The following is a 24777-nucleotide window of genomic DNA, read 5'->3' as shown; positions in this document are numbered from 1 at the left end:
TGTCCTTCCAAGAGTGAATGACTGGAGCCAGAGAATAGGATCCTGGGTTCAGAGGAGTGAGAGAGCGTCAGACTTCTCTGCTGTAGGATTGCTGTCCGTCCTCTAAGAGGAAGATGTGGCCTTGGAGACATACCCACAGCAGTGGGAGCTGGCTCTCAAATTCCCACAGCAACAGGAGCCAGGCAGGTAGCCTCAGTTAGGGAAGCAGGCTGAGAATAGCACAACAGGGAGGAGGGGCCTTTGGGGACCAGAGGACATGCACCTGCTCTGCATAGAGAGCTGCTGTTGGGTCCGGGTAGTTGTGGCCCTGTGCAAATGCGGACTCAGTGTGGCCAGATCTCCTAGGTTTTTAATGAACAACCAGAAATTTGGAGCGTTTTGTGGAATTTTCTAATTTTTAAATGTTGGCAACGACTTGAAAAATCATTGTTTAAGACTTGTACAAGCCAAACAAAAATACCTTTGTGGGCTATGTCCCACCCACCGTCCCTGCCCCAGATGGCCTTGGACCGAGGATAGACGTTTATGAGATGATTAACTCCACTGGAGTGGGTATCTACTACCACCGCTCTGTGGGCAGGCTCGAGATCAGTTTAGAACTAGGGTTAAGAGATTTGATCTGTGGCTGTGACTTGGGGGAGGGGTCAGCTTGGGAGCATTCAGAGATCCAAAATAGTCCCAGCATGGCTACCCAGGCACTCTACTTAGCTTCCCCAGGCCCTAAGGAAAGAAAGCCAATATATTCTTATGTTCCCAGAGAGAGAGAGAGAGACTTTGTAGAGCAGTGGTTCTTAAATTAGCATACGTAAGAATCCCCCAGATATTTTGCTAAATAAAATATGGACTTCTGAGCTCCCCTGTGGTAAGGTGGGGCCTGAGAATTTGAACTACTAACACATTCATAGGTGATGCTGGTGATGCTGGTCCAGGACCAAACTGGCACAAGCACTGTGGTAGAGATTCCTAATGACCCAGACTCCTGAGGTCCTTACCTGTGAGAGGGTGAATGAGGAAGAATCCCATTTGGTTCCCACTGGTGATGTTGAAGGTCAGCTTCCCTTTGGAGCTGGAGTCCGGGTCCCAGGCATCCAGCTGAAGCACAGAGGTGTGCAAGGGTGCATCCTCCCGGACGGAGGGGTAGAACACTGGCCTGGACATCCGGGGCGGGTTGTCGTTAACATCCATAACCTCAATGTAGACTTCAGTCACAGAGGAGAGAGGTACGGAACCTCTGTCCACTGCCAGCACCGTCAGCCAGTAGCAGGATGCAGATTCTCGGTCCAGGGGTGCCAGAGTCTGAATCATACCTAGGGACAGCCGATCACCAAACCCACAATATTTTAGAGCTCGAAGTAGCTTTAGGAATCACCTTAGCTAACAGTCCCCAGATGAGACTGTGGAAATAGGAGCTCCAGGAGAAAAAGGACCCTGCTGTTGATGTGGTGCGGGAGCTGCTGAGTTAAACACACGGGAATTCATATCCTTGCTGTAGAGCCTCTCAAAGCCCTTCTCTGCTAAACTAAGCCCATGACATTTGTCCTTAAACTGGTTCCTTCAGGTTTCAAATATTATAGATCCCAATTTAAAGGTTAGGGATCTGATGACTAAATTGCCATTCCCCCTTTCCAGACATCCTCATGATTTCAGAGACCTTGCTTCATGCCTCAGTTCACTCGCTCCACAGATTGCTTACTATGGGCCAGCACTGTTCTAGAAGTCGAGGGTCCAACAGTGAGCAAAAGAGGGTTGTACCCTAAGTTCTCACGGGTCATGTTCAGCCGGAAGGACTTGTGCCAGAGGACAGGGCCCATGCTCACAGCCATCGTGGGGCACAGCTGAAGGAACCTCACTCCTTTGTCAGCCGTGGAGATGAAGGCCCAGAGACAGAACGTGATTTGGTCAAGATCATGTTGCAAGTGGGCCCAAAGAGCAGAGTCTCTCTTAACTGACTCTCAGTCTAATGCTCTTTCTACCACGGCACCCTGCCCTTCACCCTGGAAAATAAGTCACCTGTCAGACTGTAAGCTCTTTGAGAACAGTGACCTACCTGTATTCACCTGGGACCTCTCCCGGAGTGCCCCTCTCAGAACCTCACAAGCAGATGGTGCTTGTGAGTGTTTGGTGAATTGTACTTATTTTCTGTGAAGCTTTAAAAGGAATAAATAGGGATGACTGGGAAGTTCAGTCGGTTAAGTATCCAGCTCTTGATTTCAGCTCTAGTCATGATCTCTCAGTTCATAAGTTTGAGCCCCACAATGGGCTTTGTACTGACAGTGCAGAGCCTGCTTGGTATTCTCTCTCTGCCTCCCTCCCTTCCTCTCTCTCTCTCTCTCTCTCTCTCTGTCTCAAAATAAAGAAATAAACTTGGGGTGCCTGGGTGGCTCAGTTGGTAAAGTGTTTGACTTCAGCTCAGGTCATGATCTTATGGTTCATGAGTTTAAGCCCCAAGTTGTGCTCTGTGCTGACAGCTCTGAGCCTAAAGTCTACTTTGAATTTTGTGTCTCCCTTCTCTCTGCTCCTTCCCTGCTTGTGCTTTCTCTGTCTCTCAAAAATAAATAAACATTTTTTAAAATTCTAAATAAATAAATAAACTTTAAAAAAGGAATAAATAAGTTGGTGCCAACTTTCTGGAGGATAATTTAGAAATTATCTATTAACATTGAAAATATGCATTATCCTATGACCCAGCAACTGCATTTTTAAGAGTTTTTCCTATAGAGACTCATGCATATGAGTAAACGTATATGATCAAGGATGTTACAGTTAGATGACAGAATAAAATGCAGCCATTAAAAAACAAGGAAAAATATAGATACTGGTATGTAAGAGATCCTGGTGTTATGTGAAAAAAAAGTGTTGCAGAATTAGTGTCTTTTGTATGACTTTCTCACGTAATAAGTGAACAGTGATAAAATGTCAGACACAAAGAAGAAAAATTTACAAGATTATAGACCAACCTGTCAATAAAAATTATAACTGGGGAGATGGGACACAAAAAACCATTCATTTTTAGGGGCATCTGGGTTAGGGGCATCTGGGTGCTTCAGTCAGTTGAATGTCCGGCTCTTGATTTCAGCTCAGGTCATGATCCCAGGGTCGTGGGATCGAGCCCTTCATTGGGCTCTGCACTGAGCCTAGGGATGGTTTCAGGTTCTCTCTCTGTCTCTCTCTCTCTCTCTCTTCCCCTTTGCCCCTCTCCCCAACTCTCTCTCAAATTTTTTTAAACATTCATTTTTAAATTATATATAAAATTATGTATAGCCATGATGCATTACTTTTATAAGCATATACATACACTGTATATTTATGTATGTGTATAAACATATACACAAATGCTAGTAAGATGGTTGATTTAACTTACATGGATACACACACACACACACACACACACATCTCTAGTATGATAAAGATGAATTTAAAATAAAATAAAAAGGACAAGAAGGAGAGTCCCTAGTTACTGCCTTTCAGTTAGCCTGGAGCCTGCCTTCTTTCAGGACAGCTCCTGATTCCCTTAGGCCCATCCTCTCCAAGCACCTGGCACGCCCATCCACCCTACTCCCAGTACCTGTGTCTTGGTTGATGCTAAAGGCTGCAAGACTGGTGCCAGCCCTCAGGAAGTACTGGAGCTCCCCATCCAAGCCGCTGTCATCATCGTGGGCAGTCACTGCCATCACCTGGGTTCCCGAGGGGCTGTTTTCCTGCACCTGGCCCTGGTGCACAAAGGAGGCAAAGCGGGGAGGATGGAGATTCTCATTCACATCCAAGACTATCACTTCTACGTGGCAGAGGGTCCTGCGGGCCAGGGGCCGCCCACTGTCACTGGCCCACAGGCTCAGGTTGTATCCAGCCCACCTCTCAAAGTCCAGCTCTCTCTCCAGACTGAGTGCGCCAGTCATCAAGTCCACCTGGAAGGTCCCATCGGCATCATCCAGCAGAACATAATGCACTTCTCCTGCAGGGCCCACATCAGGATCAGAGGCATCCAGAAACGTTAGAATAGTCCCAGGGGGTAGATCCTCTGGGACTTTCAAGCTGCTGAGCTCCGTGATGCACTGAGGCGAGTTGTCATTGGCATCTTCCAATGTGATTGTCAGGTCAGTGACAGCAAAGAGCTGGTGGCCCTTCCTGGGCTGATCCCTGGCTTCCACCTTGAGTATATATTGTGGCTCTGATTCCCGGTCCAGGTGTCCTGTGACAACCAGCTCCCCATTGAGGGGATGGAGGGAGAACTTCTCTGTGGGGCTTAGCAGAGTGTAGCGAACCCTCCCATTGTCATCGGAATCAGCATCTTTTGCTTTCAACTCTGCAATTGTGGTTCCAACCTCTGTGTCCTCCAAGATGGTTATCTGGTACCCACCGGGAGGAAATCGGGGGGCATTGTCATTCCAGTCTTTCACGTTCACTGTCAGCAGCTTCCAGGATGACTTCTGGGGAGTGCCTAAGTCATACACTGTTACATTGAGGATGTAGAAGCTGGTGGCTTCATAGTCCAAAGGGGCAGCGACCGTGAGCAGCCCTGTCTCCAGCTCAATGTCAAAGCAGCCTTCATCATTGCCATCTGCAATCACATAGACCAGTTTGCCATTAAATCCAGTATCAGGGTCAGTGGCTGCCAGGCGGGCCAGGGAGGTATTGACAGGAACACGCTCAAGGACGTCAATGGACTGTGGGAAATGGTCCTCAAACTGGGGTGTATGATGATTGATCTGATATGCACTGAGGGAAATGAAATCTTCATCATTTGAGTCCTGGTTTTGAAACCCAACAGAATGGAGGATGGCCTTTGTGAAATGCGTCAATACTCCTGTTTTATCACACGTTACAGGGACCTCAAAACGAGGGTCTTTCACTATAGTAACATTCAAAGTTGTAGGTGAAGCATAGTGTTTCCCATCTGAGGCTGTAATTTTCAGGGAATAGTTGATGGGTTGACCAGTAGTAGTATGATTCATGAAAGAGCGTTTGAGGGATATCACTCCCGAGAAATGATTTAGATCAAAATACTCTAATTCATTGCCTGACACAAACTCATATTTTAGGTTCTGCAGCTCATCCACATCTATGGCGGACACAGTCATTAGGGATCTTCCTACCGGCCAGTCTTCACGGATAGACCCAGTACAGTTGACTTGCTCAAACATAGGCTTGTTGTCATTCAAGTTCTTGAGCCTAAGAGAAATAGACACTTCCTTTTCCTGCCGAAATGGGGATCCCCAATCTGATGCCTGGACCCGGAAGGTATAAATCCTTTTCATGAGCTCATAGTCCATGGGTTTGGAGGTGGAGATAATCCCCAGGTAAGGGTCAATGGAAAAGGGTACCACTTTTGGACGAGTGATGGAATAAGTGATGTATCCATTCTCTCCATGATCCCGGTCTGTGGCAGTAACTGTCAGAATGCTGGTGCCTGGGGGGATGTTCTCCTCAAAGGTGGCTTCATAGGAGGACCTGTTGAAGATGGGGGCATGGTTGTTACAGTCCACTATATCAATGACCACAGTGGTGGAGGCCAGCCCTGGTGAGGTTCTGATGTGGAGCTGGTAGTGGGCCCGGTCATGGAAGTCCATGAGCTTCGTGGTGGTGATGAGCCCAGTGCGAGCATTCAGTTTAAACCCCACACTCTCTGAGGATGGCTGTAGAACGTACTGCAGGTTGGGGAAGGCTCGGGTTACTTTCACCATCACCACACGACTGCCAGGCGGGGAAAACTCGCTGAGCCGCACTCTGTAAACAGCCTTCTCAAATTTGAGGGAGGTCAATTTGGAAGGGGGTAGGTGAAAGCCCCTGATCTGGGAAGAAGAAGAAGGCCTGCTCCCACCCCGGGCCTGCAGGCTGAGGTTGAATCCATGAAGGTGCTCCAGCCAGTTGATGTCTTTGACAGACACCAATCTGAACTCACCACTGCGGGCGTAAGACTTGATGGCTTTGAAGTACTTTCCAGGGTCACCACCAACTATCTCTAGTGAGTCCACTTCTCCGGAGCTATTTGCATCCACCATGACGGTGGCATAGGCAGCACCCTCATCGCTGTCTGGTGGAGCCACCACCACCGAGGTGATGGCCGGGGGCTTCCTGAGGGCAGGCTCCACGTGGATGACAAGTGCAGCCAGATTGCCAAACCCATTGCCCTCTGAGATTTTCCTCATGCGGTCCACAGCCAGCACCTGGAGCTCATACCTCCCTCGCCAGGTGATGTTGAGCCTCCCAGCCAAGGTGATCACGCCGCTGGTAGGATGGACGGCAAACATCTCCGACCTTGTGTTGAAGGCATAATAGAACTTGGCATTCTGGCCCAGGTCAGCATCTGTGGCGGTCACCTTGCAGATGGGGCTTTTGAGGGGCATGTCCTCAGAGATGGTGACTCTGTATGAAGGCGGGGAGAATAGGGGCTTCAGGTCATTCTGGTCCAGGATATGGACCACCACCCGGGTCAAAGCTTCTAACTCCAGGGTCTTCTCCGTGGCTTGGATGATGAGGGTGTAGCTGTCTCGCACCTCCCTGTTCAGAAGGGCCGTGTTGCTGCTCTTTGTCCTTATTCTCAGAAAGCAGAAGTTACCCACCACATACTCCTCTGTTTTAAACACATTGGCCACGTCCCCGGAAATGACCCGGTACCGCACTGCCCACTGGGGCTCAGCGAGGTAAATGCCCATTTTCATGGAGCTCTCCACATAGGTCTTGGGGGCTGAGTTTTCGTAGATGGTCGCATTATAGAGAGAGTGTGTGAAGCGCCAGTCTGCCGAGGAGGTGATCCCTTCTTGGGGCTTCTCACACGTTGTACATTGGAACAAGAAAATGACAAAGCCCAAGAAGGCAATAATCATGATGGAAAAACTCCCGAAGCCCTAGGCACAAAACAAAAACAAAACAAAACAAAACAAAAAGCAGAACAAAACAGAAAAAGTATAAGTTAGGAAAGAAATGATTCCTACTGCTATGGTTCTTAGTTGAGGTGATTTTGCCCCACAGGGGACACTTGGCAAGTGTCTGAAGACACTGTCAGCTATCCCAGCTTGTTAGGGAAGGTGATACTGGCATCTATGGATCAAGGCTGGGGTGCTTCTAACCACCCTACAACACACAGGACAGCCCCCCCGCCCCCAGCAACAACAAATGGTCCAGTCCCAAATGTCAATAGTGCCGAGACTGAGAAACCCTGCATCTAAAGACTAATAGACTAACGTAAATGCTTTCTCAGGAGTACCTGGCAGATGCAACACAGTCCTGACCACTTGACCCCATTGAACCTTCAATGGCTCCCAGTGATGGTCAGATAATTTCAACCAGGTACCCAAGCTTAGCAATCTGTCTCTAAGCACTTCTACAAGACCCCATCCATCAAGGCCGAGTGCCAGCCAAACTGAGTTGCGTCTGCACGTGCTGGGGCTGCAGAGCAGCAAAGTGACCAAGATCACAGGCCTGGCGCCAGGTTCGTTGGCCATCAGCCCTGACTCCGCCACTTAACTAGCTGGGTGATTTCTGCTCAGGTTATTTAAGCTCCGTGAGCCTCGATGTCCTCTCCTATAGAATGGGGAGAAAGATATTATCTACCTCATTGGATTGTGAAAATTAAACGAAACAACAAAGGCAAATGACCCAGCAGGGTGCCTGGGACATAGAGATTTTAACATAATATTGGCTACTGTTAGTAAAAGGCAACTCAGTTTTATCAAGGGAAGGGAGCTCTCCAGGGCCTTACAACTAGATAGAAGCGAAGCAAGAATTTGACCTGGGGCTCCTTGCATCAATGGCCAGGACTACCGCCACCACCCCAGACTTACCTGCCCCCGTCCCACTGCGGGTCCCTGGGGACAGAGCCCAATTCTGAGTCCTCTCTAAGTCCCAAGCCCCCAGAATGTCAGAGCTACAATGGGCCTTTGAGACACAGAGTTCTGACCCCACTCCGCATGCGTAGATAGGGAAATAGAGCCCCAGAGGTGGGATGAGCCTCGCCCCATTTCACAGAGTAGGTGGTCAGGACAGAACTAGTCCCTGGGGATTGTGGAACTAGCCATTGGATGAGCGCTTCGCCCCTCTAGTCCCTGCTGTGTTTCCCACACAGCTTGACCGTGAACTCCAGCCGGAGTTAAAAGTGGAGCCTCATCAGGGTTACACAGGGAGAAGGGGGAGGAGGGGAAGGCAGAGTTTAGTTGCCAAAGTGCCTCCTGGAAGCAAAGTGCTAGGCTGGATACACCAGGCCGGTGCCTGGCCGGCCTGCGGGTGAGAGTCTTGACTCCAAGGAGCCTCATGGCTGCCAGCCAGATGTGCAGAGCATTCCTGGAGGAAACAGGCAAGACTTGTTTTTCCAGTTGCTAAGGAAGAGTTAAACTCCGGGGGGCAAGTGGGGAAAGGAGAGGCTCGCATCCATGCCTTTCCAGAGTCCTGAGGGAAGCTGAATGCAGCTTCTTTAAGACCTGGCAGGTAGCATTCTAACACGGGAGGGAGCATGGAAGTCTGCCTAACTTGGGATCGCCAGCCTGTGACAAAATAGAATTTGAACGGCCCCGTCCTTGCAGCCTCCCTACCACCATCCTTCCCTTGAAACCCTATTGGTGGCACCCCAGGCTCGGCTTCTCAGAGAAGAGGGGCAGGAATGGAGGCAGAGTCTACACCTGGGGTGACTATTCCCCATCCTTCCTGCCCCTCTACTCTTCCCCCTTGCATCCCCGGCAGCCCACAACAGAGCTGGCCCCAGGCAAAAGCCACATTCACCCCATTCCACTCACCGCATCCCCAATATAGCCTCCTGCAAGAGGGGAGGGACCCCCGAGTCCTGTAGACCCCAACCCCTCCCCCCAGGGTGGCGTTGCTTTGGGCATTGAAGCCCCAAGGGAAAGCGAGTCCTTACCCCAGTCCCGGGTCCGCTCACTCTGCAGCCCAGCGAGCCCAGGATGCATGCAGCCTCCCGGCGCAGCCTGCCCTGTTTGGCGGCACGCTACCTGTTCACCAGGTCAGCACCCGCGTAGGGCAGGCCCCAACAAGATACTGCTCAGCAACTGCACAGGCGTCTTGCAGAGATGAGCTTAGGGAAGGGAGCAGGGGCAGGGTCCCCCTGGAAGAGATAAGACGCCAAGAGAATGCACCGTTGGGTGGGGGTTTGGTGCCCAGGGCTGTGTCCAAGGTACAGGACCCACAGACCTGGTGAGTGGTTTGCTGAGGAAGGGCCTGTGTCTGGACGTTTGCTCTTCCTGGGCAAGTGAACAGGCTTGCAGGGTGCAGAGGCACGTTGCGCTCTCCGAGCTGCGCTCCCAGCCCACAGTGCCTAGGACTACTATTTTGAAATACCTTGTGAAAGCATAAATCAATTCATATCACTTCCCTTCTTAAAATTTTTCAGTGGCTTCCCATAACACTCAGATCAAAATCTAAGCTCTTTGCCATGGCCTATAAGGCCCCACACCATCTGGGCCCTGTCTGCTTTTCCAATGATACCTCCCAGCACTCATTTTTCACCAGGCTGCAACCACATGGGTCTCCTTTCTCCTCCACAAACATACCAAACTAGAGTCTGCCTCAGGGCCTTTGCACTTGCTGTTTCCCTCTACTTAAGAGTCTCACATGCCTGGCTCCTTCTTGTTATCCTTCTTCGTGGCTCACCTCAACCCCACCCTCATCCTAACTCCCAGCTTGATGCAACCTCCTTCTTAGCAACCTTCTTTATCACACCACCCCGTTTTCTTTATGGCACTTATCACTACCCAATATGTTCTTGCAAACTTGTTTAATGACTGTCTCTTACACTAGACACTATGTTCCCTGAAGACAGGGGCTTCATGCATAAATTCCCAGCGTCTGGCACATAACTGCGTGGTATGTAGCCCTACTCAATCGTTGAAAAATGGGAGGATCTGGACTTAGGAAAAGCAATGACAGAATGACAGTTGAAAGAACCCTTAGTGATGGTATCTTCCTTTCTGAAGCTGGAAGATGAAGTCCCCCCAAAAGAAAGGGACTTGCCCACAGTCACAAGGTAAGAACCAATGCCAGGTTCTTTCCTCCCGACCACCCTGCCAGAAAGAGAAACCATGGCTACTTGTGAATCCGACGGTTCGGATTTAAGTTCAAGATCTACTACATGCTAAGTGCATAATCTTGGGTAAGCTAACCTCCCCAAACCTCTGTTTTCTCATCTATAAGATGGGGCTATTAAGATAACTGCTTTCCTGGGGTTTTATAAAGACTACATAAATACGATCATGCACGTTGTACTTTGCACAGTGCCTGGCCCATAAAAAAAGTACTCAATAAATATTAGTTATCACTAGTTTTCAAAGCCAAGGGAGAACCAAAGCCTGAGGTTGGGGTGAGGGTGGAGTCCACTGGATCCTCTGGAGAAGGCCCAGCCTGTTGTCCCAGTGGAGCAGGAAGCCACTGGTGTCTGGTCGAGTCTAAGCTTGCTGGCCCAGCCACAGGCTATTCTGGTAAGCGGCGAGCAGGCGCTTGCCTGGGGTGGGGCCTCTCGTTCTTGGCTCCCAAGACTCAGAGAAAATTCTGCGTGCGGGTGAATGTGCACATTTGCAAGAGAGCACACATACTTAGGAGGCAAATTTTGAATAGCTGTATGGGCGCATTAATTGTATGTGCCTGCTTGACAGAATGAATATGATATGAGCAAATAAATTGGTAGCTGTGGGGCTTGTGTGTGCACAGGTGTGAGCACAGGTATGGGGACCCTTTTAGGACATATGTCTGAATCAAATCTTCCTCCTTGTAACTCCCAGCCCCATTTCATAGATGGGGACAGCAGCAGAAAGTGGTTTACAGCACACAGTTTCTGGCTGTGTGACCTTGGGCAGGTGGCTTACCCTCTCTGATTTTCATTTCTCTATAATATCATGTTAAGAATGAAATTAGTTAATGTACGTTAATGTTGAATATAGTATGTAACACAGTTTTCAACAAATATTACCAAGTACTATTACTTTTAGCAGCCAGCTCATACTCTTGACTGCTGAGTTTGTAAGTAATGAAAACGCTTAGATATATTATCACCCCATCCCCAATCTATTCTTGCACAGGCTGACTTTCTCCAACTAAGTGCCGCAGGGCTTTAATGAGACCATGATGCATTTCACCCTGTGCTTCAGCTCCCTGCTCCAGCTTCTTAGAATCTGGATTGTAACATTCAGAAACGTGGTGGTTGTGACATCCGCGTCTTTATTCAACTCACTGATAAAACTCTAAGCACAAATGGGAGGAACGATGCTCGCAGATCTTCCCTCAATTTTTTGGTTCGCGACTCCAAGTGCACTTCTGGAATTAGTCATCTCAGAATACAGAGCTCCCTGTCACTGGGGAGACCAGCCAGAGTCTGGGTGGCCACCTGTGAAAGATGTGCTGTGCTAGGGGACACATGCCCTCGGGGGAGACAAGAAAAGCTCAAAAGCCCCTTCCAACTCATACAGGTCTGATTCTTTGGCCTGGGCAGCCCTGTGGTCTCTATTAGACCCTAAATGTGCCTTCAAAGACAGCGAAGGGGGTTCCTCTGGCTCTGGATGAGGCTTGCACACTCGCCAATGCTTGCTCCGTGGTCTGCATAGGAAGCCAAGTTGGCTTTTGGGAGACCTGCATCTAACGTCCTTTCTTCCCTGTGTGTCCTTGATCAAGTCAGTCACCTAAGCCTTGGGGACCTCTTTCTTCCTCTCTAAATGATGTGGTGTATGTTGGGTGAAGGGGCTGGAAGGGATCCGTGATTTCAAACCCCTCTATTGCTTTCCGGGGCAGAATCTCCTTTTTCCTAATGAAATTGTCCCTGGAAACCCACCTGTAAATATATAAAAGCAGAGCTGTGCTGTTAGGAGCAGGGATGGAGGCCTAGGACTTGCCACAGGTTTGTCTCCCCCCCCCCCCCCCCCCCCCCCCCCCCCCCGCCCCGGGGAACACAGGTTTGAAAAACTGGATGGATAGATGGCCTCTAGGAGCCCCTCCAGATCTGACAAGCTGGGGCTCTGTGTCCTGTCATAAAATATCCTAAGACACATAGCTGGATGTGCTATGATTCTTTTTTTTTAATTGTTTTTTTTTTAAAGTTGTTTTAATGTTTATTTATTTTTGAGAGAGAAAGAGAAGCACAAGCAGGGGAGGGGCAAAGAGAAAGGGAGACACAGAAGCCGAAGCAGGCTCTGAGCTGTCAGCACAGAGCCCAGCGCAGGGCTCAAACCCACGAGCCATGAGATCATGACCTGAACCGTAGTTGGACGCTTAACCGACTGAGCCACCCAGACGCCCCTGGATGTGCTATGACTTCAATGCACTATGATCCATATTTATAATGACCGTGTGGAGTGACTTTAGTCTTTAGTTCTAGAAGTCTATGACTCCGTGACTAATTCTGTCCCCTCTTTGGGGAACCAGATGTATTTGGAGGAATTCAAAGCCAAATCAAACTCCCACTACAGAAGATTTTACTAGATGTCTTCAAACTGTCAGGCTTTGTTTCTGACAATGGACCAGTGCTGACATCCTCCCTGATGGCCCAACACCTTCTCTTCTCTTAGACATGCCCCCAATGTTCACTAGTAGCCCACATAGTACTCCTAAGAAACACATCTACGCTTTTACTCCCACTTCTCAGATAAAGGAAACAGATTTGCACAGCACACCCAAGGCCACCCAGAAAGGTGGTGGCTGAACTGAAAATAGACGGCCAGACTTCCTAAACGTGAGTGCTCAGGATTTCCTAGGCTTTAGGAAGAAGCAGTGGGATGAGATATTGTTGAAAGTTTGGAGAGCCTTTCACAAAAGGAAAGAGTCACTGGATTCATTCTTCTGGGTTGGAGAATGTCCGCACTCACCCCCAAAATCCAAATGTAAAATTACTGTAGATTCGGGTGCTCTTGGTAAGTATTTTCTGACCCCATTCCCTCCCCTCCACTTTGTCTGCCTCAGATATCAGTGTTAGGGCTGGCCCTCATGGCTGTTACGAAAGAATTCTCTGAGTTTATTCTATTTGTGACAATAGCTTAAATAGAGGGAGAGGAGGCACTGGAGGGTTTGTGCCTTTGAACCAGAATTAAAACTATAAGTAAAAGAATATTGATATTCCAGATGCCTGCTAGTCATGAAGTCTTTAGCTACTGAATTTATTTCTTTCTCTTAGTAGTAGGGAGCCATCGAAGGCTTTTGAGCAGAAGCAGGCCCAGAATAGAACTACATGCTGAGAAAAGTAATCTGATATGGATCAAAAGGGAGATTTCTTCCATTCAAGACTCCCACTCTGTGGACTGGGCTTGAACACTAGCCCTATATTGGGTTGAGCCAACTGGAATTCCCTGTGGGTAGAGAAGCTTGATTTATTTCTCAGAAACGTGGATGAACCCTTGAGTCATTTGCTAGTTTGTAGTCAGCCACTGCTTGGTGCTCGTCTAAGAGAACAAGTCAAAGAACTGGACGCAAGCAGGAAAGGAGCTGGTGGCTGGAGCCCTTGATGGGTTGTGTGACCTTGGGAAGTCCACAGAACCTCTTCTGAGCCTCAATTTATCTGTCTGTAAAATGCAGATAATAATAACTACTCCTACCTACTTCCCAGGGCTGCAGGGGAGACAGATAATATGAGAGGTGAAAGCCCAGGCAGGAAAGATGCAGAATAACACCTCATTAGGACCAATAATGTCTTGGTAAATGGCAGCCCAAGCCACCAGAGGACCGAGAGGCTTTTGGGAGAGCTGTAAAAGGCCAGGCCTGCCCAAGCCTGAAATTAGAAGGCAAAGAGGACTGAAAAAGGAAGTCCTCACCTAGGACATGGATGGAAGGGAGCTGGGACTGGAGGCCTCTTCTTTATTAGTATTCTGATATTACCAATGACAAATACTCATGTCTATATGTAATCTGTAAGTTTGAAAAAACAAACAAACCTGTGTGCGTTATCTCACTTGGTTTTGATGGAAGGGGTGCAGTACTGGATAGAACTGATAGTTAAGAAAGTGGGCTCAGGGCGCCTGGGTGGCTCAGTCGGTTACGCATCCGACTTCGGCTCCGGTCATGATCTCGGTTTGTGAGTTCCAGCCCCACTTCAGGCTCTGTGCTTTATAGCTCAGAGCCTGGAGCCTGCTTCAGATTCTGTGTCTCCCTCTCTCTCTGCCCCTCCGCCATTGGCCTCTTTGTGTGTGTGTCTCTCAAAAGTAAATTTAAAAAGTGGATTTTGGAGTCAGGTAGACCTGGTTTCAAGTCCCAGCTCTACCACTCACCAGCTGTGTGACCTTGGGCAGTTATGCACCTGTCTGGTCCCAATAAAAGGGATATGGCATAACTACCTATCTCATGGAACTGTTGAGAAGGCTGAATGAGTCAATGGATGGCAAATACTCAGTCTGGACTCTACCACTCAGTACAAATTAATCATTGTACCAATATCATCACTCTTCTGACACTTATTATGACCCTCGCTTCCTAAATGAGAAACTGAGGGCCAGATCATTTGAAAGCTCTGCCCAGATTCATCCACCTAATAGGTGGTGGACTCAAGTGCCAGTGAAGAATTAGAATCCACATTCTAAAAAGAGAGACTCGGAGAGGGCTAGTGTAGCTGCAGCTGATTCTCTAGAGCAGCACTCTCCAACAGAACTTTCTACGATGATGGGAATGTTCTGTATCTGAGATGTCCAGTATGGGAGCCACCAGGCACGTGTGGCCATTGAGCCCTTGACGTGTGGCTGGTACAACTGAGGAACTGACTTTGTAATTTTATTTAATTTAAATGTGAACAGGGGCGCCTGGGTGGCTCAGTCGGTTACGTGTCCGACTTCGGCTCAGGTCATGATCTGACAGTTCGTGAGTTCGAGCCCTGCATCGGGCTCTGTGCTGACAGCTAGTTCAGAGCCTGGAGCCTGTTTCAGATTCTGTATCTCCCTTTCTCTCTGACTCTCCGCTGCTCACATTCTCTCTCTCTCTCTCTCTCTCAGAAATAAATAAAACATTTTTAAAAAAATTTTAAATGTGAATAGCCACGTGTGCCTTGTGGCTCCTGTATTGTCCAGCTCAGCCCTAGAGAGCATGATGCAGGAGCCAGAAACCAAGGGTGTTTGGGGCTCAGAGGGGGACCCAGAGTCCACCCATCTGGTAGGCACAGTGGGCACAGCCAGGTCCCGCGGCATTTTTAGGGACTCATGAAAAATGTTTTAATTTCTATTAAATTCAGAAGAAAGCAAGCAAACTTTCAGGTTGAAGAAAATGTTTCCATTTCTAAAAATATATTTATCTTTATACAAAGATTGCCATAAGATGCAATTTCTAATATAATGCCCAGGACTCTTGACAGTCATAAGGTGACCGGGGAGACGGTCTTTGAGGGAAACAAAGGGCTTCCAGGCACCTGGGTTTTTAGGACGAAAAGGGACAGAGCAGGGAAGGATGAGAAAGTGTTTTGTTATTGGGCCTTTTCTGCCAAAGTCACTCATTCAATGCTTATTAGCTGAGGGCCTGCCCTGTGAGGGCATTCTAGAACAGAAGACAAGACAGAGGAGGTCCCTGCTTTTTTAGGGTTTTATTCTAGTGGCAGAGAGAAAGAGATGACACATTCGGGTGGTCAGAGGAGCCTTACATGACAAGGTGACATTTGAGTGGGGAGAGGGCACAAATCCTTCTTGAGAAAGAGCTTCAGGCAGAAAACACAGGCAGTGCAAAGGCCCCGAGGCAGGAAGAAGGAGGTCATGCAGACTGACGAGAGGGAGTGAGCACTCTCCAAAGTCATCTCCCACCCCTGCCACCCCCATCCTCCCAGACACGGAGGCTGTTTCAGCTACTGTTCATCACCAAGGTCAGTTTCCTAATGGAAGAGAAACCCATTAGTGCCCACATCTCCATCCAAATTGTGAGGACAGTAGAGCCCAGGAGGGCCCTGCTTCGCCCCTCAGTGCTGCCCTGCCCCCCGCCCCCGCCCCAGCTGTAGGCACGCTAGCGACACTCAGTGAAGCCCAGAGGGAGCAAGAGGCCTCTTGAAGTTGCCCATATGGATCCATAGGCTTTACAAGCCTTTAAACCAGAGGCATCCCCAGGGTCAGTAGGCTCAGGGGTAGAGAAAGGAGGGAAGGAGCCCGGCCCCACGGCTTCTGGGGCCCTCTGGCCAGAGTGGTTTGTAAGGTGAAAACCAGCTCCAGTTCAGCAGGGCATAGAATGATATTTATCAATTAGAAGCTTGGGAGACAAGCAGAGGAATAGAGCATCCCCTCTGGGTTCTACATTTGTGCCTTGGGGCAGATCAGGACTCGAGTGTGAACTCAGCCTTGTGGGAAGGCCAGGGGGACCTTTGATTCTTCCTTCTGGCTGGGAAGGCATTAGGAGGTCCCTATATGGGAGGAGCAGAGGAGAAGGGCTGTCCTGAAGATCTGAATTTAGGGTGGCTCTCTGTGTTCTGAGGTCACAAGATACTCTCCCAAAGTACTGAAAAGCTTCTTTCAGAGAGTAGAACTAATTGCAGAGGCCAGAATATCCCTGCTACATAGCTTTGTCTAGTGGGCACTTCCTGAAACTCTGATCCAAAAGAATCCTTTGCAAAAGGGTGACTTTTCAGACACAGAGACACCAAGTTCCAAACTGGGTGACCTTGGATAACTAACTTAACCTCTGTGACTCTGTTTTTTCCTCATCTTTAAAAGAGAGATACTAAATGAACCTACCTCAGATCATTGTTCCAAAGGTTTAACTAATTACGTGGTTCATATTAAACATTTAACACAGTGCATGGCACCCAGCAATCACTAAATAAATGCTAGCTGTTGCTATTTTATTTTTTTATTAAAAACATCTTTTTTAATGTCTGTTCATCTTTGAGAGACAGAGAGACAGAGCACAGGTGGGGGATGGCAGAGAGAGGGAGACACAGAATCCCAAGCAGGCTCCAGGCTCTGAGCTGTCAGCACAGAACCTGGTGCGGGGCTTGAACCCACGAACTGTGAGATCATGTCCTGAGCTGAAGTCAGAAAGCTTAACTGACTGAGCCACCAAGGTGCCCCTAGCTGTTATTATTTTAGAACCATCATTATTTTTACCTGAAATGGATGAAACAGAGCTGACACTGTTATATCTGTGAGCTGGGGGTTCAGAGCCCAGTCTCCCACTGTTGCTGCCTCCACCTTCTCAAGCATCTCTGTGAAATTCCCAAGCCTCCTTAGGGCACCGCCTGAAACCTATGAGGAGGCTAATCTATTTATAAAGACCGGAAAACTATGCCCAGAGAGGGGAAGGCATCATATTAAATCACGTCTGACGGTGGCGCACCTGGAACCAGAATCCAGTCTCCCTCTACAGGCTTTTTGCACTGACCAAGCTGCTCCCCTTGACCCAGCTTTTATCCCAACCTGGAGGCTCCTTAGGAACCCACAGGTCTCCATCCTCCTACTCGCCAGCCAGGAGGAGACAACGGGGGGAAGGAGCCAGGCCTTGGGGTCACATCTGACCTCAATCCTGCCTCTGCTTGTATTGGGGAGCATGGCTTTGTCTATCTGAGCCTCAGTTTCCCCATTTGTGACATGGAAATAGCAGCGCTTACCTCATGGAGGATTTAATGGGCTTCTGCACGGAAAACATTCAGCACAGTGCCAGGCACACAGAAAAGTAGCTAATGTTATTACTATTATTAATTATTCCTGTTGCAAAATTACAGTAATGTTATTACTATTACATCAGGTATTCAAAAAGCACGTGTGGAACGGAGAAGCTATTCTCTGTGTACTGATCCCTGCCTATGTCTCAGGAGCTCCTTGCCAAAGCACACTTCACACACACACACACACACACACACACACACACACACACAGAGCCCTGTGGGTCTTTGTGACATCCCTTCTCTCCTTACAATGATCCACAGCAAAGCTCAAGCAGCAGCTTGACCAGCATCGAAATAATAAGAATAACTTCTACGCCTGTCACCCTTTTCCCTTTAACAGGTGCGGAGAGCTAATAGATGTGATGCCGTTTAGAGGCTGAGGCGGGCGGTGGGGCGGGTATGAGGTGGCAGTGAAAACAGAAGGTAGAGAATGTTGTGGACACACCACAGCAGCATGAATTTCGATCATTTTCCTTCTGCCACTGACATGGGGGGGTGGCCTCCCTGGGCCCCATCCTATGTTGTCTGTAGAAGGAGGCCATTCAGCATCACCCCCCTGTCTGTCCAGGACACAACAAGCCACCGTCCCAGGAGCTAGCAGGCCCTGTAGCCACCAGTGAAGTGAGTCCCGTTCCCCTTAGCTGGCTCTGAGATGCTGCTGGGAGGAAGCTTCTCGTTGTTCCTTGTGCATGATACTGTCAGCCACCTGTGGCCACTCCCAGACAGTCTACCTCTAACTCGGTCACCCCAGGGGTACAGAGGCTGCTGTCAGGGCCACATAACATGGTGGTCACGGGCTCAGGCTCTGGCCTAAGGTAGCCTGCTTTTAGAGTCCTGCCCGAGCCTATTGCTGGCTCTAGGACCTGGAGTAAACGACTGAACCTGACCGAGTTCAGTGTCTTCACACAGAACTGGAGAAGGTAATCAGCAGGCTGTAGCCGGAGGCTCAGTTAAGAAGTGCTTCCGGTGCCCGAGACAACCCGCAGGATGGCCCCACTCATGAGCCCTCACCTGCAGACGCTGTGGGGAAGATGAGTCCCCACTTCTTGGTGTCAAGAGTCTTTGGTAACCTGCAGAGGGCCAAGCATGCGTCCAGGGGGAGCCCCTGAGGAACCTGCCCCCCCACATTTTATGGCACCTCCACTGGTCCATCTGGGAATTGGGACTGGTCCCTGCTCTCCTGCCTGGAGCTACCCCTCCTCTGAGCTATTGTCAAACGATCCCCCTCGGGCGGTGAGGTGTGGGGACTAGGAAATGTGTACAGAGGCACAGGCATTTACTGAACATTTAGTGTGTGGTGAGGCCCTGCAGTAAGCACTTGGCATGCATTATCACTTTTAAACTTGCTCGCAGCAACCCTAGAATTCTCCTCATTTTGTACAGGAGGTACATGAGACTCAGAGAGGTTACTCAACTTCCAGTTCACACAGCTAGCATGTGGCCGCGGCAGGATTAAAACTCAGGTCACCTGTGCGTCTAACAGTTCCCTGGCCCGCCTCTCCATTCATTCCCCCGGGGGGTTGGAAATAGCACTTGGGAGAGGGGAAGGATCATATAACATGGGTCCTCTAGGCCTAGCAAACACAGATTCCCAGCAAAGGCTCTGTCTCCAGCCTTCTCTCTCCAGCCCATTCCCTGGAGCCTGGCCTGGCCTTGCCATGCTGTCCGTCCAGCCCAACCCAAAGCCGGCAGAGCAGAACTGCCTGGAACAAAGCCGGCAGGCGGGCAGGCCTCGGCAGGCAGGGAGCGGCACTCTAGCAGTCGGGCACCGACAGGCAGTTCCGCTGTCTGAGGCCCCTGTCAGTGCAGTGGAGCTGCTGGACCTGACTGCGGGGCTAGAGGCACAAAAAGGTTAGGGATGTGAGCATCGAGGTGCATGCTAATGAGATGCTAAGCAGCCTCTGCTGGAGGGCTCCTGGCCACGCCCTGGAGTTCCACACTCAGGCCCCCTGGGCTCTGTCCACACTGATTCCTCTTTCCCCCCTTCCCCTCTTCCCCACGTTAACTCCGGGCTCCCCTCAGTCATGGCAGACACAGAACAGAGTCACCAGGCCCACTGTCTTCTCACAGGACAGGACTGGCCATTGAATTGAACCAGGGGTTCCCACCATTGGGAATCCCCTAAGGGGGCGGAGGTGGGGGTTAAAAATACATATTCCCAGTCCCACCCCGGAGCTACTAAACAAAATCATTAGAGGTGGGGCTCAGGAATAGATGTTTAACTAGTCTTCCCGGGGTGATTATGGTGGGACTGGTGCTTGGGATCTCCTGAACAAGGTCATCTCTTCTTTTAGGATCTTATGTTCTACTATGTCTCCTTTCAAAGTGGATAGCCCATATGTGGCCCTCTCCTAGGTGCCAGTGGAGATGGGTGGGGAAGAGAGGAAAAGGCTGGAGGTTCATAAGAAGTGCTTCTCAAATGTCAATGTGTTAAAAATCACAAGCACATCTCAAGAAGTCTGATTTAGTAGGGCTGCGGTGGGCTCAGAGCACATGCTTCCTCCTATAGGTGGTCTGCTGGCCACACTGGGGGGGACACTGGCCCTCAGGAAAAGCAGACACAAGGCTATCTCTAGAGTCAAATAGAAGAGCAGACAGGAGAGGGGATGCATAAGTCTGATTCCCGCATCTGACTCTCACCTGAGAGTCCCTCAATCTGCAAATCTGTCTGTGTATCAGCACCTCAGACCCCAAAGGCAAATGTTTATCATCCTGTGGTCAGGTCTCTCTATCTCTCAAATAGAGACTCAACCCCATGAACCACGTTCTACTTGCAGTAAATTGAACTAAACTTAAATATAAAAGGGTTCTATCCACATACATATACCTCATGACCCAGCAATTCCACTCTTAGGGGACACAACAGGAGTGTGCATGTATAGTCACCAACAGACTCGTACAGATTGTTCGGAGAAGCACTATTATAATAGTCCTACAGTAGAAATAACCTGAATGTCCATCAAGAGCAGAATGGATACGTAAATGGTAGAATGGTCATATGAGGGAATACTATGTATCAGTGGAAATGAAGCATTGCTCTGGGCAACGCTACAGATGAGTCCCACTCGCATCCTGTGGACTGAAGGCAGCCATGTGCCGAAGAGTACACACTGTACTCTTTCGACTACGCAAAGTTTAAGAACAGGCAAACTTATCTGTGGATTAGAGTAAGATAAAGTTTCCCCTGTGAGGGGCTTAGTGACTGGAAGGGGCACAAAGCAGGTATCTGGAATGGTGGTAATGTTCTGTTTCTTCATCTGGGAGCTGGTTCGTTTCTGGAAAGTTCATTGGCCCATACACTTAGGATTTGTGAATTTCTTGTATGCATATTACACTTCATTCAGAAGTGTTCTAAAAATGCTAGTAAAGGGCTTCAAAGAACTTTTAATAAAAGGGAAGACGTCAAAATAATAAAAGCATTCTGACTGTGGTACATTGCGCAGGATTTCATCGCTATGGGATCTTGGGCTCTTCCTGCCCCAAGAGCCAGGAAGGAGACAGTTGTCAGAAACCAAGAAGCACAGGAGCTGTGCCAGGGCATACCAGGACTGTGGAACACCAAGGTCTCAGCAGCTCCCTCTCCCCACCCCCACCTGGCCCGCCCTCCACTAACCGCAAGGGCAAGGCAAGCCCGCTTTCCACTGGGTTCCCAGGCTCAGCTGAGTCCCCATTCATTGGGGTTTACTTCACTCAGCATTTTTCTGTCCTCACGGCAGTTTTCCGGTTCCTTCTCTTGTTTGATCCCTCAAAGACCCTATGAGGGGAGCAAAGAGTGTTTCCATTTTATAGACAGGGAAGTTGAGACCCAGAGAGGGGGGTCAAAAGATTCGGCCAAGGTCATACTGCCTGCACGTGGCCCAGTCAGGACTCAAACACAAGCCTTCAGATACCAAATCCAACATTCCTTTGGCTACACCACAGAGGGGCTCTTCCCAGTAATAGCCGTGCTGACTGTAGCGTCTCCACTTAGTGAACATGTATCTGTGGATGCCTGAGCCCTTCAACAACCAAATGATGTAGGTACTATCAGTGCATCTCAGTCTGACAAGTGAAAAACCTGAGGGTCAGAAAGTCCAAGTGCCTTGTCTAAGGTCAATGGCCAGGAAGATGGAACGTGGATTGGAAAAAAACTCCTCTCCGAGTTGAGTCCGAGCTCTGAAACACTAGTTTAGTGGTTCCCAAGCCCAGCTGGGCCTCACCTGGAGTTTCACTGGAGCTTGTAAAAATACAGATTCCCTGGCCTCACCCCCAGAGCCCACATTCTAGTGTGGTAGACGCAAGATGGGGCCGAGAGATCTATGTTTTTAAAAGCAGTCTTAGGCATTTGGAAGCTCAGCCCTAAAGTAGGCTGTCACTGAAATACAACACAAAAAAAACAAAACAACTTAAAGGTAAAGTTTAATTTACAACTTCCAAATTAACTCTCCAAGCCTCTAGAATGATCGGAGTTCCCCTAACAATGATACACAGCTCCGTGAGAAGGTATTTGACAACAGCCCAGCTGGCTGGATAATCACTACGTTTGTGTATGTGTGAGGGGGAGGGTGTAGTGACTGGCAAGGAGCATCAGGCAGGCTCTGGGGGGCGGAAGGGGGGCGGCTGGTGGTGTCCACTTTTGCTCTGGTTGCTGGCTAGCATTGTGTTCACTTTGTAAAATTCATCAAGTTGTAATTTACAATTGTGGATGCACCTTGCTCTTGAATGTTTGTGAAAAGAAAAAAAAGAGTACAGAGACACTGTGTAGGGAATCTTCACAGAGTAGAGACTTATACTAGGGATCTAAGAGGCTTCTTCTAATTATAGGCTTCCAAGGGTCTGAGATGCTAGGATTTGAGTTTTCCAAGATGCTATGATGCTGTTGAATCAATTCTCCAGACTTCAGGAGCCTCCAGATCTGTAATGGTAGCTAATGTTTAGTGAGCTTTTCATTATGTCCTGGCTACTATGCTGAGAAGAGCTTTATATGAACAGGCAGCAGCCCCGCAAGGTAGATGGCATCATACACCCCTGCACCCTCCAAGAGGTGACACTATGTGTCCAAGGTCAGAGGCATAGACAGCGGTACAGACAGAATTGGAGGGAGAGCACCCTGGCTCCAGAGCTCGTGCACCCAACCATGGTGCAGCACTGATACCAAGGTCTGCCACTTCCCAAGGCGAAGCTCCTGGGCATCTAAAGTGATGCATTTTGTGCCATGTAGTCTTGCATTTGCTGAGGGGACCCAGAGAGAAAAGGCTGCCACAGGCACAGGCAGCAGCTCTGACCTGGGACACGTGAGCACACGCACACTAATGTTACCCCACTGCTGGCATGCACGATCCTGCCCATCCTGCACCCAGGCCAACTGCTGTGGGCGCTGGAGCTGAACGGGAACTGGAAAATGGAGAGTTCTCCATTGTGGGCTCTCTGCCCCCAGCCAGGGGATAGACAGGTGCCTCCAGGAGCCACTCCAGTCTGTGAGATGGAAAAAGACTCAGGATCAGGAGAAGGGGAGGGACTGCTCTCTTCCCCAGGCTCCAAACTGGAAAATGTTTAAGACCATCACCTCTTTCAGAAGGAGATGAATTTTAGGAGATACTTTGTTAATCAGTGGGAGTATCAGGCATGTGCTGGCCGAAGGGGAAGACAACAAAATACTCCAATCCCCTTCCTCAAATTCCTGCTCTTCTTTACCGCCAAGGCACCCTTCAACTTAACCTCCATCAACACAGTCCTCCGATATTTATAAAATAAAAGCCATGCTGCTCTGATGATTTTCTGAAGTTCTTCTGTTTTAAACAGACATATGAAAATATTTTCAGATGCAGTTATATATCTGAGATATGCTTCAAAATAATCTGATGAAAGAGGAGGTGGTGGAGGAAACACAGTTGTTGAAGCTGGGTGCTTTTTTTTTTCAACGTTTACTTTTGAGAGAGAGAGAGACAGAGCACAAGCGGGGGAGGGGCAGAGAGTGAGGGATATACAGAATCTGAAGCAGGCTCCAGGCTCTGAACTGTCAACACAGAGCCCAACGTGGGGCTCAAACTCACGGATGGTGAGATCGTGACCTGAGACAAAGTTGGACGCCCAAGCAACTGAGCCACCCAGGTACCCCAGTTTTATTTTGTTTTTTTTACTCTTCTTTTGTATGTTTGTAATTCCCCATTAATTAAAAAAAAAAAAAGCACATATAGGGGCACTTGGGTGGCTCAGTCAGTTAAGCAGCTGATTTTGGCTCAGGTCATGATCTCATGGTCTGTGGGTTTGAGTCCTGTATCGAGCTCTGTGCTGACAGCTCAGAGTCTGGAGTCCACTTTGGATTCTGTCTCCCTCTCTCTCCAGCCCTACCCCACTCATGCTCTGTCTCTATCTCTCAAAAATAAATAAATGTTGAGAACAAAAATTTTAAATCATGTACAGACTACATGGAAAAAAAAAAAAAAAGCCATACTCCTTGGCCTATCATATAAGGCCTTTAATGACCTGGCCCCTTCCTACCTCTCAGTGCAGGTCTCCAACTATTCTCCACCCAGCTGTCCATTTCCCACACTCACCGGCCACGCCTTGACACATGCTGCTTTCTCTTTCTGAATTGCCTTTCCTACTTTTGCTTCCTTATGTAAGCCTTATTCAGACTTCAAAACTGCTATTTAGTGCCGGCTCCTCCAAGGAGGCTTCCTTCATTGGCTCTGTAACTGGGCTGACTATTGCTCCTCTGGGCCCTCATCCCAGTCTGAGGTTGCCTCTATTTTGCTACCCACCTCGAGGTATTAAATTGTCCATTTATAGGCCTGCTTCCACCAAGGGTGAATCCCTGGGGGCCTGACACATCGTAAGCGCCGGTGAGGTGTACTGAGCTATGTGGGGAGGGAAAAGGAGCTGTGTGACTGAAAGGAAGTGGCCTAGCTTTCATGAGTGTCTCTTGTCTCCACACCCGGAAAACATCACTAGCAACAACAAGGGAAGCACTTCAGGGTAGGCTGCTGACCTGCGGGGCGGTTATGCAGACTAGAAAGTACAGCCTGGTGAGAGGCACGTGGAAGGGTCGGTAAATGAGAGCTCTCTTCTCTATGTCTGAATCCCATGCACAGAAATGGCTCCCTGTTGGGGCGCCCGGGTGGCTCAATCAGTGGAGCCTCTGACTTTGGCTCAGGTGGTGAGTTTGAGCCCCCGTATTAGATTCTCTGTTGTCAGCGTGGAGCCTGCTTCATATCCTCTGTCTCCTCTTTCCCTTTTTGCCCCTCCCCCCAAAT

The 24777-nt window shown here is 49.1% G+C and overlaps 1 protein-coding gene across 1 annotated transcript in view; it reads right to left on the bottom strand.

Moving 5' to 3' along the window:
- FAT2 (FAT atypical cadherin 2) overlaps nt 1-6824 on the bottom strand; it is a 62453-nt gene extending 55629 nt beyond the window's left edge. The window contains exons 1-2 of the mRNA XM_039239503.1: nt 3566-6824; nt 993-1307 (exon numbers count right to left, since the gene is read on the bottom strand). Coding sequence (XP_039095434.1) covers nt 993-1307; nt 3566-6824 — 3574 coding nt within the window. The remainder of the gene's footprint in view (nt 1-992; nt 1308-3565) is intronic.
- Between the last annotated feature and the right edge of the window lie 17953 nt (nt 6825-24777).

The sequence above is a fragment of the Hyaena hyaena genome, unplaced genomic scaffold, assembly GCF_003009895.1.
Source record: "Hyaena hyaena isolate Hyena2069 unplaced genomic scaffold, ASM300989v1 scaffold_157, whole genome shotgun sequence".
Taxonomy (NCBI): Eukaryota; Metazoa; Chordata; class Mammalia; order Carnivora; family Hyaenidae; genus Hyaena; species Hyaena hyaena.
This window is presented reverse-complemented; position numbering and strand designations above follow the sequence as displayed.